The 18,164-nt window shown below is 43.0% G+C and overlaps 1 protein-coding gene across 1 annotated transcript; it reads left to right on the forward strand.

The window, feature by feature from the left end:
• Nucleotides 1-5: 5 nt before the first annotated feature.
• Nucleotides 6-8,409, forward strand: MAGEB1 (MAGE family member B1). Its single transcript, XM_009234692.4, has 3 exons — nt 6-395; nt 2,884-2,988; nt 6,803-8,409. The coding sequence occupies exon 3, from the start codon at nt 6,863-6,865 to the stop codon at nt 7,904-7,906; it is 1,044 nt and encodes a 347-aa protein (XP_009232967.1). The 5' UTR covers nt 6-395; nt 2,884-2,988; nt 6,803-6,862; the 3' UTR covers nt 7,907-8,409.
• Nucleotides 8,410-18,164: the final 9,755 nt, after the last annotated feature.

Here is an 18,164-nt window from a genome sequence, read left to right on the forward strand (position 1 = left end):
AATACAAATAGAAAATCCTGAAATAATTTTTGTGATACAGAGCAAAATAACACGGCATGGGAGTAAGGTTATCCTTAGAAATTTAAAATAACTCCACAGTAGAATCTGAAGACAGAAAGAGAAGAAAAGTAAAAGTTTCTTTATTAGTGGTTTGTCTTACTCAGTTCAGTCTTTTTTTGTTCATAAATTTAAAAGTTACATACCCGGTTTGCTTAGATTATTCAAGAATGTGGAGGCCTGGGCCAAGGTCAATGACAGTGTCCCCATTGTCTTCCCTCCATTAAGAGAAGACTTTGAGAGATGAGGGAGAGAGAGCCAGAGACAGTGTTGCAACTGGGCCTGGCATGTTTCAGTGTGGTGTCCAGCAGTGTCTCCTACTCCTTGTGAAGTCTGAGGTATATTCTTTACTTTTGATTAAGAAAACACTTAACCTTCTAATTAATGGAGGGCCAAAGGGGAGTTGGTGGGAACACCATATATAACATATTTGTATGTAAAATGATTTATCTTTTCTTTTTCCTGTTTTTCAGTGTTCTTTTTTTAAATTGTAGATTTATTTAGTTTCAGAATCTAAGTTTATGAATGGCATGAATCACTCATTTATTAAAATATATCAGGTTGAAGAGTGAGAATTTTTGCATTATGTACAACAATTTAAAAGTCTTTTAAGTCTTTTTCTGTGATCTAGAACAAGATAATATGGCATTGGAATATGGAATTTGTGAAAAGAAAATTACCTTGCAATAAAGTTGGTGGGACCAGGAAGTAGAGAAAAAAAAAGTAAAATGTGGTCAATTCTTGCTTTGTTTTATTCTTTTTAGTCTTTCTTTGTAAAACTGAAGTATATGTACCTGGATTGGTTTAGCTTTTTCAGGAATGTGGGGGAAATTAAATAGCAATACATTTGACTTCCTGGTCACTTACACTTTAATTGTCCAAATATTAATTGAGCAGCTGTACTTTGGAGGGCTCCTGGCTAGTACCGGATAAGCTAAGAAAACAAAAAACAAACAAACAACAAAAAAACCCCAATCCCTGCCCATAGAATTTTAGAATCCAACAGCAGCTATCATATAATGAAGGTGATGAGATACTCCCTAAGACCTAAAGACAGGTGAAAAGAGGGGATAAGAAAGAAGGTGGGGGTGTTTCCAGCAGTGGAATCTAGTGTAAATGTCCTAAGCAAGGTAATTGAGACTTTGGGAAACTGAACATACTGCAATAGGAGGTAATTTTATGTCCCGGCATAGTGCCTAGATGGGGCGCACTGAGCAGGGGTCACACACTCAGATGGTGGATCTCACACTTGAGAGATGGAGACTGGAATGAAAAATTGCCTTTAATAGTTACTTTGGGATTGTGGAAAAACCAGAGGGGATCTTTGCCTGGAGCAGGGATTGAAAGTGGCCGGTGCTCTTGTCCCAGTGCAAGTGAAGTGAATCCAGTACACAAACTAGGTGTTTTATGCACGTAGCCCCCAGGGTGTTTCTGAGAAATAAAGGTGATACTCCTTTAAGACTGGAAACTCATAGGCCACTGGGCTAATACTCTGCTATCAGCTGGGGAGCCAGAACCCATTCCATTAAAAGGAAGTTTTTTTCCTTTCATGTGTTTTTGCAAATTCTAAGGGAGATCTGGATTTTTGATAGTGGTGAAATGAATGAAAATAAGAGTGGTTTGGATGAAAGGCCAGAGTTGGTCCTTGAACCAAACCCTAGAAGGTTTGAGTTGCTTTCAGCTGAGAAAGACAACTCCACACTCAAAATATGATTTAATATGGAAAAGTTATTTAGAGTTTCTTTGTAAGCTGCGTTTTGGGCTGATTTTGTTGTTCCATGTCTTAGAATGCTGTATATTCTTTGTTATCTCTTGGACTTAAAGAAAATCAGCAGGGTGGATGATTTCTTCTGTAGTTGAAATAATCATAGTAATAACAAGTATTGTTTAAAGTCTCAATGCACACCAGGGCTTTGCACACTTTCACCACATTCCACCAGTCCTACAAGACAAGGCTTATCAAGCCCATTTCACAGATGTAGAGCCTGAGGCTTATAGAGTTTGGTAATGTGCCCAAGTTCACACAGCTAGTAAGTGATAGGGCTGGAACTAGACTGCTGGTCTGAATTCCTCTGGAGCCCACACTATTCCACTCCTCCCAAACTGAAGCTTACTGTGGATTTCTTAATTCATTTTCTTCTACAACCCCAAAGTGTGTCTCAGGTAAGAAAGAGGAGGTCTCTGTACCCCAAACACTGGATTGGAATACATAACCAGAGCAAGAAGAATACCAAAATAATTGACAGATGTGAATTAAAGAGAAAAAGAAATAATACTCAGTGACAATATGATCACCAACAGAAGCAAAACTGGATAGCTTCAAAAGATCAAAAGATTACAAAAATCATCTGGCTCCACCCTTTTCTGTAGAAAGTAAAACTTTTAGAACTACCCTTTGGTTGGTGAAGTGAAGGAATAGATCAACATGTTTTTTTCCCTGAGAGCACAACATCTGTCCTAGGCTCTCCACCTGCCGTTTCAGTTTCCCAACGTCACATCGCTTCTGGGACAGGGACCTCTTCTCTGCAAGGTTTGCAAAGAGGAAACTGGTCAAATTTTTGCAGGGATGTGACATTTCCCTGGAAGAGTTTGATCAAGAGACAGGAGCCAATATGAGAACCCTCATGAATGAATGGTGGGGAGAAAACCACTCCAAAATGCAAAGGTTCATCCAGACCCTCAGGAGAGTGACCTCAGTTCAGTAGATAGAGGAGTCCCAGGTTCTGATACATGTAAAGGCGAGGAGCATAAATGAAGACTGATGGAAGGACCCAGCCAAAACTGTGGAGTTCTATGGAGTCCTTTCCTTACTATCTGTTTTTGCAGGTTGCAAAAGGACCGTGATCATATGAAGATCATCCAGGAGTACAACTCGAAATTCTCAGAAAACAGGACCTTGATGTGAGAGGAGCAGGTTCAGGTAAACAAAGGGTAAGTTACAGGTTTGCTCACTTGTCAAGGTGAGGACCTGAATGTGGACTAAGGGTAGCACCCACATGGCCTCACAAAGTCCCCTCTGCTGTCAGCCCTAGGAAGACTTGGCGGATATGGCAGGCTGATTTCTGCCTGGAAAGTCTCAGGGAGATGACTGGTTCCGTCTAATTGGGGCAGCCTCAGTTTCACAGAGGGAAGAGGCCGAGACCCTAACAAGAATCAATGTAGGGCTCTTAAGTGTTAAGAGGGGACTCCACCAGCAGATGAGTCCCCACAGAATTCATCCCCTGTTTTGAGGCATCAGACAGAGCTGTCTACCTAAGGGGCCTCTCATTTCCGCCTGGAAGGTCTCAGGGAGGATGGGGAGCTTGGGGCCTGAAGGGAGTAGCTTCAGTTCTGCCTGGAGAGGAAACCAGAGTCACGGTGAGGACTCTGAGAGCTGATGAGAAGGCCTCTCCCCAAAACGGGACTTTCACAGAGCCCTGCCGCTGCTGTCAGGCCTGTGAGGTCCAGGCAGGGATGGCCTGTGTGGCACGCTCAGATTTCCACCTTGGGGGCTGAGAGAGGTGGGGCTATTGTTTGGAAGCTGGCGGATTTGGGTCAGCAGGCGGAGTCGTCCCAGGCTGCTAGATACTAAGGTGAGGAACCCTAGTGGGGACGTAGGGACCAGCGACGCTAGAACAGTGACGTCCCGTAGCGTCCTGCCTCTGCCGTCAGCCCTCAGAGGCCCTGGGCTGCCAGATGTGGCTCATCCTCGTTTCCTTTTTGAAGGCGAGGACCCGAGCGAGCTTAAGGGGTGGAGTGCAGCGTCTGGTCAGCCGAGGGTGAATTCTCAGGACTGGTCGGAAGTCAAGGTGAGGACCTTGAGTGTAAATTGAAGAGACCACCCCCACCCGTAACAAAGAGGTCCCCTCTAAGTCCCGCTTCTGCATTTGGTCCTGGGAGGCCTCAGGTAACCGGATGGGTAGCACCCTGACTGTCTCTTCAGCGACTCAGGGAGACTAAGGCTTCGGCCTAAGGCTTATAGACTCAGGTCAATAGAGGGAGGAGTCCTAAACCCTACTACCCGTAATCCCAGAACTTTGGGAGGCCGAGGCGGGTGGATCACGAGGTCAGGATATCAAGACCATCCTGGCTAACACGGTGAAACCCCGTCTCTACTAAAAATAGAAAAAATTAGCCAGATGTGGTGGTGGGCGGCTGTAGTCCCAGCTACTCAGGAGGCTGAGGCAGGAGAATGGCGTGAACCCGGGAAGCGGAGCTTACAGTGAGCCGAGATTGCACCACTGCACTCCAGCCTGGGTGACAGAGCGAGACTCAGTCTCAGAAAAAAAAAAAAAAAAAAAAAAAGTCCCGCTCCTGCTGTCCTCACGCACAGGCCCCAGTCAGCCTTGGTGGGATGTGGCCCACTATGACTGTGAACTTAGGTCCAAGGAATATGAGAACTTTTGTACGGGGCATGGTCTTAGGGCCAGTCGTTGGGTGGAGTCCCAGAAAGAGTGCCGAGTGGAGGTGGAGACACTGAGTGAGGAAATGGCTACTCTATACACAAGGGAGACAACAGCGCCTGATGCTGTCCCTGGGAGTCCCAGGCCAGAGCTGGCAGGCTCAAGTACTCCCTGGCTTCTGCCTTCATGGTCTTAGAGAGAGGAGGGCCTTGGTTTAAGGCCTCACTGCCCCAGTTCAGTAGAGAGATAGGAGTCATACGCCAAGACAGGTGTCAAGGTACAATTTCTTTATGAGGAATGAGATAACCATCTAGTCCAGAACAGGCAGGAACACAGTCTTACCTTGGCGTTCATTCCTTAGAAGCCAGGGTTAGAACTCTCAAGTTGAGATGCCCCTCATTTCCTTCAGGGGCTGTTTCAGGTACATAATGGCTTTGGTTTAACATGAAAGCCCTTGTTTAGTACAGGGAGGAGGCCCAGTTCCTAAAAGATGGTGATACTGAGGGAGTATGAGGGGACCCCCTCCAAGAAAGAGGTAACACAGATAGAGCCCTATCCCCACTGAGCCCTGGGAGATCCAGGTATGGTGACATGATGAGTCTCACTCACTTCTTCCTAGAGCATCTCAGGGAAGTGAGGAACTTTATCAAAGGGGGCAGCCTTATGTTAGCAGCTAGAGGATTCCTAGGTAATTCCAGGAGTCAAGAAGAAGACCCTGAGAACTGGGGGGAAACTACTCATCCCATAACAGTGAAAGAAACACGGAATTCCTTCCTGATTTTCATCCTTGGGAGATGATGGACAATTGTAGCCAGATGGGAAAAGTTTCATTTCTTCCTCAGGGAGTTGTGGGGGGGTGCTTTGTATGACTGGATAGGCGTTAGATCAAGACAGAGAAGACACTGAGGGAGGAATGAGATGAGCATTGACCTAGAGAGTGGGGCTTCACCAAGTTCCACCCCCTCTCAGCTCTGGGAAACCCCAGGCAGAAGTACCCAGATGTGTCATCCCCTCAAGACTAGCCCTGGGTACTCAGAGAGGTGAAGGCTTTTGTATGAGCCTGGAAGAATCAAGTGGGATTAGAGAGGAGCTCAGACTCTGCTTGAGTGAAGACTAAAGAGAACAACGACCCCAGAACAGTGGAGCCCCATAGAGGACGTGGTGACTGGATGTGATTCAGGCTTTCTTTCATCTTGGGACTATGAGGCAATGGGAATCTTAATCTGATGTGAGGGGCCTCAGGTCAGTAGAGAGAGGATTTCCAGGTTGTGCCAGGCCTCATAGAGAGGTCTTGAGGGAACTCCCACCTCATCAGTAGGGATCCCTCAGAGTCCCTCTGTATGTCAGTGCTAGGAAGCCCTGAGCATAAATGTCAGAAGTGCCCCTAAATTTCTCTTCAGGAGTAACAGGGAGATGAAGGTCTTAGTCAGATGGGTTAGCGGGAGGGATGGGAGGCATTTTAGGCCCTCCCAGGAGTCAAACTGGAGACCTTGAGTGAGGACCATGAGTGGGACTACACATCACAGGGCTTCAACCTGCCAGCCACAGCTTTCAGCCTCTGGAGAATATGGGCATTGTGACCAGATACAGCCACCCTCATTTCCTCCATTGGGTCTCAGGCAGATGTAGGCCTTACTATGAGTAAATGTCCTCAGGTGTAAAGAGAACAGAGCCCTAGGCCCTTCTGGGAGTCAAAGTATGGGTGTGGACTGAAGGTACCATTCCCCCAAGCCCCCAACCCCCACCCCAAATAGAGGAAAAACAACGATGCTAGCCCTGTCTCTGCACTTAGCTCTCAAAGGCCTTGGCCAAGGGTTGCCAGGCTGAGACTTTATTTCTTTGCATCAGGTCTAAGGGAGGTGACAGCTTTGGTCTGAAGATGCAGCACCAGTTAGCAGAAGACAGGTTCCCAGAACTTAGATATAGGTGAGATGAGGACTCTGAATTAAGATTGAGGTCCAACTAGCCCAGGACAGAGAGAGTTCCATAGAACTGTCAGCACTGCCATCCCGCCTAGCCCCCGGTAAGGATGGTAGGCTGAAGCAGTGCCTCATTTTTCTTTGGTGGATTCCAGGGAGCTTTGAAGTGTCAGCTTCAGAGCAGCACAGGAAGGAGGTCCCAGACCCTTCCAAGAGTAGATATGAAGATCCTGTATATGAATTGAGAGGGCCCTTGAACACAGAGGGAGTCTACACTGCCAACCTCTGCTGTCACCCAGTCAGCCCCAGACAGGGTTGGCAACAAGAACCCAGTGGGTTCCTAGAGCAATGCCCTCAAGAACACCAGCAGAAGTGGCTCTCTAAAAGCCAAGGTGGTACCTCCCTGCTGCAAGTACTCACAGGAACTCATTCTCTCTTCTTCAGGCCCCACATCTCCTGTCCTTCTGCTCACATTCCTGCCTGTTTTGCCTGACCACAGCCATCATGCCTCGGGGTCAGAAGAGTAAGCTCCGAGCTCGTGAGAAACGCCGCAAGGCGCGAGAGGAGACACAGGGTCTCAAGGTTGCTCACGCCACTGCAGCAGAGAAAGAGGAGTGCCCCTCCTCCTCTCCTGTTTTAGGGGATACTCCCACAAGCTCCCCTGCTGCTGGCATTCCCCAGAAGCCTCAGGGAGCTCCACCCACCACCACTGCTGCTGCAGCTGTGTCATGTACCGAATTTGACGAAGGTGCCAAATGCCAAGGTGAGGAAAATGCAAGTTTCTCCCAGGCTACAACATCCACTGAGAGCTCAGTCAAAGATCCTATAGCCTGGGAGGCAGGAATACTGATGCACTTCATGCTACGTAAGTATAAAATGAGAGAGCCCATTATGAAGGCAGATATGCTGGAGGTTGTTGATGAAAAGTACAAGGATCGCTTCACTGAGATCCTCAATGGAGCCTCTCGCCGCTTGGAGCTGGTCTTTGGCCTTGATTTGAAGGAAGACAACCCTAGTGGCCACACCTACACCCTCGTCAGTAAGCTAAACCTCACCAATGATGGAAACCTGAGCAATGATTGGGACTTTCCCAGGAATGGGCTTCTGATGCCTCTCCTGGGTGTGATCTTCTTAAACGGCAACTCCGCCACTGAGGAAGAGATCTGGAAATTCATGAATATGTTGGGAGCCTATGATGGAGAGGAGCACTTAATCTATGGGGAACCCCGTAAGTTCATCACCCAAGATCTAGTGCAGGAAAAATATCTGAAGTACGAGCAGGTGCCCAACAGTGATCCCCCATGCTATCAATTCCTATGGGGTCCGAGAGCCTATGCTGAAACCACCAAGATGAAAGTCCTCGAGTTTTTGGCCAAGATGAACGGTATCACTCCCCGTGACTGCCCATTCCATTATGAAGAGGCTTTGAGAGATGAGGAAGAGAGAGCCCGAGTCCGATCCAGTGTTAGAGCCAGGCATCGCGCTACTGCCACGACTTTTAGAGCACGTTCTAGAGCCCCATTCAGCAGGTCCTCCTACCCCATGTGAGAACTCAGGCAGATTGTTCACTTTGTTTTTGTGGCAAGATGCCAACCTTTTAAAGTAGTGAGCAGCCAAGATATGCCTAGAGAGATCATCATATATGTCTCCTTTGTGTTCCTGTTAAACATTAGTATCTTTCAAGTGTTTTTCTTTTAATAGAATGTTTATTTAGAGTTGGGATCTATGTCTATGAGCGACATGGATCACACATTTATTGGTGCTGCCAGCTTTAAGCATGAGAGTTTTGATATTCTATATTTTTGAAATCGTTGAATCTTTTTTGGGTTCAAGAAGAAGAAAGCATAGCTTTAGAATAGAGATTTTCTCAGAAATGTGTGAAAGAACCTCACACAACATAATTGGAGTCTTAAAATAGAGGAAGAGTAAGCAAAGCATGTCAAGTTTTTGTTTTCTGCATGCACTTTTGTTTTTGTAAAATCCAAAGATACATACCTGGTTGTTTTTAGCCTTTTCAAGAATGCAGATAAAATAAATAGTAATAAATTATATTACTTGTTCAGTGGCTCATTTATTCTCACCATAAATTGAGCATCTGCTCTTTGTAAGGCTCTGTGATAGTAGTGATTGTACTAAGTTAAAGAAGACCCTTCCCCTGCACACAGATTTTTAGTCTAAGGACAGTTATTATTTAAGGAAGATGGTGAGATACACTCTAACATGTACAGATTTTTTTTACATAAAAAACCACTCATTTAAAAAAAAGAAAAAGCAGTGAGAATGGTGGGAGAAGGTTCAGACAAGAGCAGTCAAGTGTTAATTTCCTAGCCAAGGCACTTCGTGGTGTGGGACAATGCAAGTCCCTCGTTGGGAGGTCATTTTAAGTTAGCTCCATGGTGAACTGGATGAGGTTGTGATAATCATAAGAAGGTGCCAAACCCTCAGATCATGAGCCTTAGAGTTGAGAGATTAAGCCTGGAAAGGGAAACTGCCCTTAACAGTTACTTTGGGATTGTGGGTAAAGCAGAGAGAACCTGTGTCTGGAGTAGGAGTGGAAGAATACAGTGCTCTCGTCCCAGGGCAGTCAAACACAGTGCACAAACTAGTTGTTTTATGCACATTGTCTCCAGAGAGTGTTTGAGAAATAAGTGTTATACTTCCTTGAGGTGAGATGCCAAGAAGCCACTAAGCTAACACTCTTTTCCCTAAGCTTGTGCAGCTGGAGCCTACTCCATTAATTAGGTCTTCTCGTATATAATTTGGCAAAACTCCAAGGTAGGGCTAGATCTCATTGGTGATGAAATAAGTGAAAATAAGAATGTTTTTGTAGGAAGGGAATCTCAGAGGGAGGGGAGTCGTTGGTCCTTGACATAAACTCTATAAGCTTAGAGTTGAATTCTGATGAAGTCCCTGCTCCCATATTAAATAACATATTCTCTCATGGGGAGAATTTACATAGCGTTACTTGCTTTGCAGCATTTTGGCTTATTTGGTGGTTGTTTTTTAGAGCACTGAATGTTCTCTGACAATTCCTGGACAAAACAAAAATTTTCCAGAGATAAGAATAGCCTTTCTTGTGTGAATATAATCATAGTAGTAACTGCCATTCATTAAAGACCCAATATTTGCCAGTCATTTTGCCAGATGCCTTACGTACATTACATGTGTTCCAACAATTCTACAAGATGGGGCTTATCAAATTAGGAGATGAAAAACTTGTAACATTCTCAAGTTCACATGGCTGGTAAGTGACAGGGCTGGGACAAAACCCCTGGTCTGAATGTTTCTAGGGCCCACACTGTCCTGCTTCTCTCAATCTGAGGCCAAACTGTCTCTTAATTCTCACTATTCCACAATATCTCTCAAGTGATAACAAGTGCCCTGTGGCCAAAGTACTAAAAGCAGGCCTCTTAGTGAAAGGAAAGTTAAAATGAGAAACAAAGTTTTGGACTGTCTGTGGGGTTCATTGGTCTGGGATTTTCCCGCCTCTAGCCCACGGGTTCCTCCAGAGCTGACTCTGCTCTGGGCCCAGCACGTAAGTCTAGTCCAGTGCTTTCCCACATTACAGTGCCCTTCCCTGGGGTCTTCCCAAGTGTGCCCCTCTGTCCACACTGGAACTGACCTACTGGTCAGCTTCACTGCATCTTTCTCTGGAGCCTGCACCTGCTCCCAGAGGAACAGACAGCCCAGACTCACCTGCGTTTTCCCTGACACAGAGGGTTCCAACTGCTTGGAGGTCCCACCCCTCACCACAGATGCCCTTTGATAACAACAGCCCCTTTCGTATAATTGTTCACTTCAAACAGTGAAGCTTAGACACCTCTTCATGTCTCTGGGTACTGCCACCACACTGTCAAAGTGTTTTCAAATCTACTGGTGAGAAGAGTGATTTAGCGCAGAATCTACTGTTTCTTGGTTTATAACCCTGAGGCTAGAAAAGAGGCTTTTTTAAACCACCCTGATATTTGCAGTAGGATTTTAATAGAGTATTTTATTTGAGACAGGCCACTGAACACATACACCAATGAGTGAATTTACCTATGTGGTCAACATCCAAAGCCTCCCTCTTAAGTGGTAGATAAGGAAAGACAGAGGAAATCACTGTGTAAGCAAACATCTACTGTGGCTAAATCCCTAAAAATCTTTCTTCAAGTCCTTCTCAGAGGTGGAAAATGGTCCCTTGGCAGACATGCCAATTTTGAATAAAAAGAAAAAAAAACTTACTATCCTTCAATTTACTCTTATCTATATCTGCCCCAGAGGAAAATATTGGTTTTTCAGTGTCCTTCATTGTACCTGTTCAGGTGTTTGGGAATGTTAAGTAGGTGGTGGGTAGCTGTGATTTGACCAGGCACCAAAGGTAGGAGAAAATTATCAGCCTGCTAAAATTACACAGGTTATTATAAAGAGTCATGTAGAAAGGTGCTATTGATTGACAAAGGACAAATCCTCCTTGTAGAAATTTCCAGGATCATTTTGAAAATTAGACATGACCTTGTGTTTCAAAACATCTGTCACATAGTAGACACTAGAAAAATGTTGCAAATTTCAAGGCAAATTTGGCCTTCTTACAAACTCCTCTAAGAAATGAAGAGGGTTATTGTCCTAACCAATTATAAGAGTTGCTCTTCATTGAACATCTACTGTGTACCAGTTTATGGGAGAGATGGCAAGTGTTTATCCACATGATGTCCTGCTCTCTTTCCTGGGCTCGTGGAGAGACTACATTCCCAGTCTACTCATAGTTAAAAAGGGTCATGTGATTAACCCTTGCCACTGAAATATGGGGAAAAGCATGTTTGTCACCTCTAGGCCAAGGCACTGAGATCCAGTCGGCCACCTCCATGCTTTCTCTTCCATTCAACAGCAAACATGGAGAACCCACACTGAGGTGTGGAGCCACATGATGGAAACAACCTGGTTCCCTAGGTCACTGCCAACCCACTTCAGGTTTTATGTGCACAAAAAAAGAAACATTTATTATGTTAACCCATTCATATTTCAAGGTTTTTGTTGTTGTTGTTGTTGGATCAGTTAGCATTTACTTTATTTGAGTAATATACACAACTACTATTTCTATTGTCAGGCCTATTAAAAATATTTTAATCACAAAGCTAGTGGTAGTATGCATATTCTTGTTGGAAAAAAATTTAATACCAATAAATCACAATCTCCTCCCTCACAACATTCGTCTAAAATTCAGCCCCCTTTTCAAAAGTAACTACAATTAATAATTTGTGTGTCATTTTAAAGCTGACTCAAAGCTTTTTAATACATAGACGTGCTATGAAAATATATTGAGATGTGCTATGAAAATATATATCAGAGTCCATTAGAGAGACCACATGCTAAACTAAGCCCACAGAACCCAAGGCAGCTGGCAGTCAGGGGTTTGGATCTAGAGTACAGCATAAGGTAGAGTATCAGGGGAACCAGCCCCTAATATTTCAATGTAGGTGCTTTTCTATTTTCCCTAAGTGTTGGCCGGTCTGAGAAATAAAGGGAAAGAGTGCAAAAGAGATAAATTTTAAAGCTGGGTGTCCGGGGGAGACATCACATGTTGGCAGGTTCCGTGATGCCCCCTGAGCCGCAAAACCAGCAAGTTTTTATTAGCGATTTTCAAAGGGGAGGGAGGGTACGAATAGGGTGTGGCTCACAGAGATCACACGCTTCAAGGGCAACAAAAGATCACAAGGCAGAAGGTCAGGGCAAGATCACAAGGTCAGGGTGAAACTAGAATTACTAATGAAGTTCCATGTCCTGCTGTGCATGCATTGTCATTGATAAACATCTTAACAGGGTTCAAGAGCAGAGAACCGGTCTGACTAGAATTCGCCAGGCTGGAATTTCCTAATCCTAGCAAGCCTGGGGTGGCTGCAGGAGGCCAGGGCATGTTTCATCCCTTATCTGCAACTGCATAAGGCAGACACCCCCCCAGAGCAGCCATTTTAGAGGCCCCCCCACTTGGAATGCATTCTTTTCCCAGGGCTGTTAATTATTAATATTCCTTACTGGGGAAAGAATTCAGCAATATTTCTCTCACCCGTTTTCGGTAATAAGAGAAATATGGCTCTGTCCTGCCTGGCTCCCAGGCAGTCAGACCTAATGGTTATCTCCCTTGTTCCCTGAACATGGCTGTTATCCTGTTCTTTTTTCAAGGTGCCCAGATTTCATATTGTTCAAACACACATGCTTTACGAACAATTTGTGCAGTTAACACAATCATCACAGGGTCCTGAGGTGACATACACCCTCAGCTTATGAAGATGATGGGATTAAGAGATCAAAGTAAAGACAGGCATAGGAAATTATAAGAGTATTGATTGGGGAAGTGATAAATGTCCATTAAATCTTCACAATTTATGTTCTTCTGTCATGGCTTCAGCAGGTCCCTCCGTTCAGGGTCCCTGACTTCCCGCAACAGTAGAGAAGGAACCGGAAGGAGAGAGGGCAGACAGTCTGATGGAGGGCCTGAACAACTTCCATGAATTGATTTGGGAAATCTCTGAATAATCGTTACCAGCCTGAAATTGTAGGGTGATCTGAGTGGGCAGATCTATTGAATGAAAGGATCAGAGGCAGCCTGGTTTTCTGGGTCACCTGAAGGCAGAGAGCCTCTGCCAACCCATATCAGGTTTTATTTGCGTGGACACCCCACGATACCTTAGAATTCCTCCCTACTACTATCTAGCTCCCCTTTGTCACTCAACAATTCTAGTGATGGATTTTGAGAGAGTTATATGTCTTGACTACCCTGAGGGTCCGATACACCCTTACCAGAGTGCCAGAGCTGACAGCTATCTTCATGCCTATTTGAGGCAGGTATTTCTTCCCCTGTGGACAACGGATCCTCTCCACTGAGGCTAGGGCTATTTGAATAAGTAGGGTTAGTGGAATATGACAGACATTCACTAGTGATGTGACAGCAGTTGAGGTAGGCTCAGTGTATCAATGTAACAGTGAAAGGGGGTATGCAACTGCAAGGGAGGGGAAATTGGAGAGGAGATTGACTGATGCTAAGTACTACAAGTTATACTGCAGACAAAAGGCTGCGTGTGGACATGTCTCCTAAAACAATCCAGATGATGCCCTCAACTCTGACTGCTTCCCATAGTCTCAGAGTTCTTGGCACACCAGAGGGTAGGTGCCTGCTGGCTGTATTTGCTGGCCTATGTTGCCACCAGATACTGTAGAGTAGAGCATTGGCCCAAGGTGTAGACATTTGCAGAGTGAATGGTGAGCTGATGGAGATGGCACACTACCTTTTTAAAATGATGGTGGCTGATAGAGATGTGTGAAATCCAATGCAGAAAGCATCACATACCATTCTGTTGCCAGGATATCCACCTCCAAGGTGAGAATGTGAAAGCTTGGGAGGGAGACATTCATAATGACACTCTCAGTAATAGATTCCATGGAGGCAGAAGACCCTACCACAGGGTAAGCTCCACATTTTGGTACTGTGATTTATTCAGTTTTGGTGCTTTGATTCATTAATTTATTCATTAAACATTTATTGAACATATACTGTAGGAAACTGTACATAAACAAAAGAAAAAGAAATGGCAAGGCACTTGATTCAGGCTGTGGGTGTGAGGATGGAGAGGAGGAGTCACATTTGAGTTTTGGAAAGTTAGGGACTATGTGAAAGGACGAGGGACAGTCTATAATGACTGAATCCTGAAGGTTGGATGACTAGGTAGAAGTTTCTCTTAGCTGAGATTGAGGATAAAGGAGAAGGAAGAGTTGGTGGTGATTTGCGTTAGGAGTAGAAGTGAGTAAGGGTGTGGCAGGTGAGGTCAGTTCTGATGGTTCTGATGGTTATCCAAGTGATGTTCAATGTAAAGTAGAAAATGTGAATTTGGCTATCAGGAAAGAAGCAAGATCAGATTTGGCTGTCAGAAGAGGTCATGTGAGGCCATAGGTTGAGGTAAAATCAAGTGTTTTGCATATAGTGGCCTAAATTCTATAAAATTTCTTCCACTGCAAATGCACTCTGCTTCTACACAGGCACCTATCTGTGTGGATTCCATTCTGCCCAATACACTGTATCCCAATTTTGCTGCTTAGCTCTCCAGCACTGCAGAAATGTGGTCACATACCTCTGCATGCCTAGCCTACCTTGCCATCCCTTCTCTTGTTTGCAAACCCCTCATTGCCCACCCCACTTCCACCTGGACACATGCAGGCACATTCTGTCCTCCTATCCTATCCACTCAGCTCTTTTCTATTTTCAGCACAGGACTGGCTGCTTTCTCTTCAACCCACCGTCCTCATTAGTAACTTGCACAGGCCTTGCCTTCGTGCTGACCCCAATCCCTGTCTCCACTCCCTTTCTAGCCCTGTTTCAAACTCTCCTATGGGAAAGAGACCTCTCCTACTCCCTTTACCTAGTATCCTTTTAACATTTAAGAGGGCAGTGGGATTTCTTGTCACCCATGTCTCTTTCTTTTGAAAGTCTTCTCAGTTCACATCCATGTGTGCAATCCCTCAGCAAGTGCAGGGAGCTTGGCCAGCTTTGCTTTCATCTGTTGTTTCTGCTCCCCAACGTGGCATACAATGGCCTTGACTGATGCTCACATGGCTCAGTCTCAACCAAATCTATTACCGATGTGCAGCTGAATTCCCTTTGATATCACAAGTTCTTATATGAGTTCCTGCTTCAAGGAACAGAGAAGGATAACTTGTGTCTGAGGTTCACAGTGTTATCTCTAGTGACACTGCATTCACACTTTCAATGATGTGGGTTTCTTTTTGTTTTGTTTTTTTTGGTTTGTTTGGTTGGTTGGTTGGGTTTTTTTAATGCCTGGTATGTGTATGGGCTCATCTTGTCACCAGGGCTTCAGGTACTAAGAGGAAAAAGCTGGCCCTACCCATTGGTACTCAATACTCAGACCCAAGAAACAAGAGTATAATTCTGCTTCTCACTTCCCGCCCTTTGGGCTATTGTCATTATTATAATTATTCTTCAACACATGTTAACACCACCATATAGTGCTATTGTTTTTACTTTAAAACAGTGTATTTTAAAGACATTGTATATATGGCATATATATAGCATCTTGTTACCATTTCCAGTGCTCTTTATTCCTTTGTATAGATCCAGATTTCTGTCTGATGCCATTTTCCTTCTTCCTGGAAGACTTGCTTTAATATTTCTTATGGTGGACATCTGTTGGTGATAAATCCTCTCAGGTTTTGTATTTTTGAGAAATCCTTTATTTCACGTTGGTTTCTGTAAGATAGATTAACTTGATATAGAATTCTAGGTTAACAGGTACTTTTTGTTTCTTTCAGTACTTTACTAAACGACACCAGAAGATAGGTATTAACACTACTACCTTCTAGCTTAGATTGTTTTTGAAGGGAAATCTGCTGCTATCTTTATCATTGTTCCTCTGGAGGTAAAGTGTCTTTTATTAATATCCTCTGTTTACTTTTAAGAGTCTCTCTTTGTCACTGGCTTTAGGCAATTTGATTACAATGTGCCTTACTGTTGTTGTCTTCATGTTTCTTGTGTTAGGGGGTTCTTTTAGCACCTTGGATCTGTGGGTTTATAGTTCTCATGCAATTTGAGTTAGAACATAGAGCAAGCTTCTTTTGTTTCCTGCCTGCCAGAGATTGCTGTGGTTCCTTACTGGATGTCCAATGTCTTAAAAGCACTCCCCTCCACTTTTTTTTTTTTTTTTTTTTTTTTTTTTTTAGCATATATTCCCTGTTCTTCTGGTAGTTGTTGTTGTTTCCAATAGGAGGGTAAAACTGGTCCCTGTCACTCCATCTTGGTGGGAAGCAGAAGTTCTTCTAGATTAACTTTTTTTCTGCAGCATATCTCAATGTCTTTAATAAGATAAAGTACACTGTTAAACTTTACAAGTGAAGTATGCATGTTGAGCATGGGGAAGGTGTGATATTCAGAATGATATTCTGACGATTTATCAACTCAATTTAATAATTATTGTCTTGAATATGTCCTTTTTAAAAATTCCTATTGCCATCTCAGCAGTTCAGGCCCTTGTTGTATAAACTACTACAGTGTTTTTCCTCCAAGTTTTTATATTTCCAGTATGTCTCCCTCTAATCCATCACACCAGATGGCAAGCAGAAGGAAGTCTAACATCACTAAATTGGAGACTGGCTATGACACATACATTGAATTAACAACTTAAGGCTCCCAGGGCGTGGATACTGAAGGAACTTGCCAGAGCAGAGCTCAGTGGCTTACCATGTTTACTTACTTCTGGTCCAAATGGCCTCTCCTATCGGCCCATTCCTCAATCTGTAAAATGTTTGTCAAGTTCAAAAGGTGGAAGGGAACAACTAGGTCTTGTACTCTTTTGATTTTGCTGTTTTTCTTTTCCTGTTCTACCTTGCTGAACTGTTGGTCAAGCTCTTGGGATAAAACTAAAACAAAAGTGTAAAAAGTACTATTTCACTCCAGTTTCCTGCCAAAATTATTTTGTCCGTTAATGTCCCACATAACAACATACTGGGTCAAGTAAGTTTTTATTCTATAGAGTTAGAAAATTATTTCTTTTTAAAGTTGAATATTTGCATGTCCTTTCTAACTAAGGCTTCTCTCTTAAAAGATTGCCAAGCTATTCAAATGTGCAAGAAGGAATGGAATTTGGATAATTTGTACTGAGAGTTTCTGATGTCCTTTTCGAACAATTTTAAAAAATTGATAAGCAAATGACACATCTCATGATGTAGTATAAAAGAAAATATATGTTGAGCAGTTTTTTACTCAAATTAATTTCCACATGAAGATTGTTTGTTCAGAAAATCTATGCTGAGTACTCACTATATGCCTTCTCCATGTCTCTGTAAGATATATATTTTATAAAAGTGTACAATTTTAATTGATGCATAGCCTTTTTTCCTACTGAGATTCCTTCAGATTTTGAGAATATGGTCTGGATATATGGTATACAATACTGTGGCCAAAAATCACATGTGGTTATTAAGCCCTTGAAATGTGGCTCCTCTGAACTGAAATGTGCTATAAGTATAAAATACAGTTTGGATTTCAAAGACTTCATACAAAATTAAATAATAAGAAAGATCTAAAACATATTTTAAAAACCTCATAATATCTTAAGTCTACATAAAATATATGATTAAAAATATTTTCACCTGTTTCTCCTTTTTTAATGTGACTTTTAGAAAGTATAAGATTAAAAATGTAGCATGCATTAAATTTCTTTTGGGTAGTGCTGGTCTGGATATTGTTTATTCAGCAAATTTTTGACCAGTTTTTTCTCAAAGAGTGAGAGAGAAGACAATAATTCTTGCCAAAGTTATTCATAATTATTAGGACATTTCTACCACTAATAAATGTAAGTCAATAGATACGTGACTTCTTTCTAGGTCTGCCTCATTAGCACAGAAGGATGGGGAGGCTGGGTGATTTGGATAATTGCTAAGTCTCCCTCTGACTCTAATTCTATGTAATCTAAGTATTTAAATAACGTCATAAATTGTAAGGTCCAAGACATGGGCAACTTACTATGTGTGAATGAATTAATTAAGAAAGCAAAGAATAAAAAAATTAATGGTCAATGAATATTTTTAAATGTTAATTTCACTTATTTGTTAGTAAAATAAATACTGTTTATTGTACATAAAATAGAGATTTTAAAAATAATAGCATCTAACACTAGTAAAAGGATAGAGTGAGACTTTTACTATATATAAAGAGCTTTAAAAAGATCTTTAACATTTTTCCAAGCAATTTCACTTCTAGAAATTTAGCCTAAGTTAACAACCAGAGATACACACAGAACTTAGTATATGATGATGTTCATTC

The sequence above is a fragment of the Pongo abelii genome, chromosome X (genome assembly GCF_028885655.2).
Source record: "Pongo abelii isolate AG06213 chromosome X, NHGRI_mPonAbe1-v2.0_pri, whole genome shotgun sequence".
Classification (NCBI taxonomy): Eukaryota; Metazoa; Chordata; class Mammalia; order Primates; family Hominidae; genus Pongo; species Pongo abelii.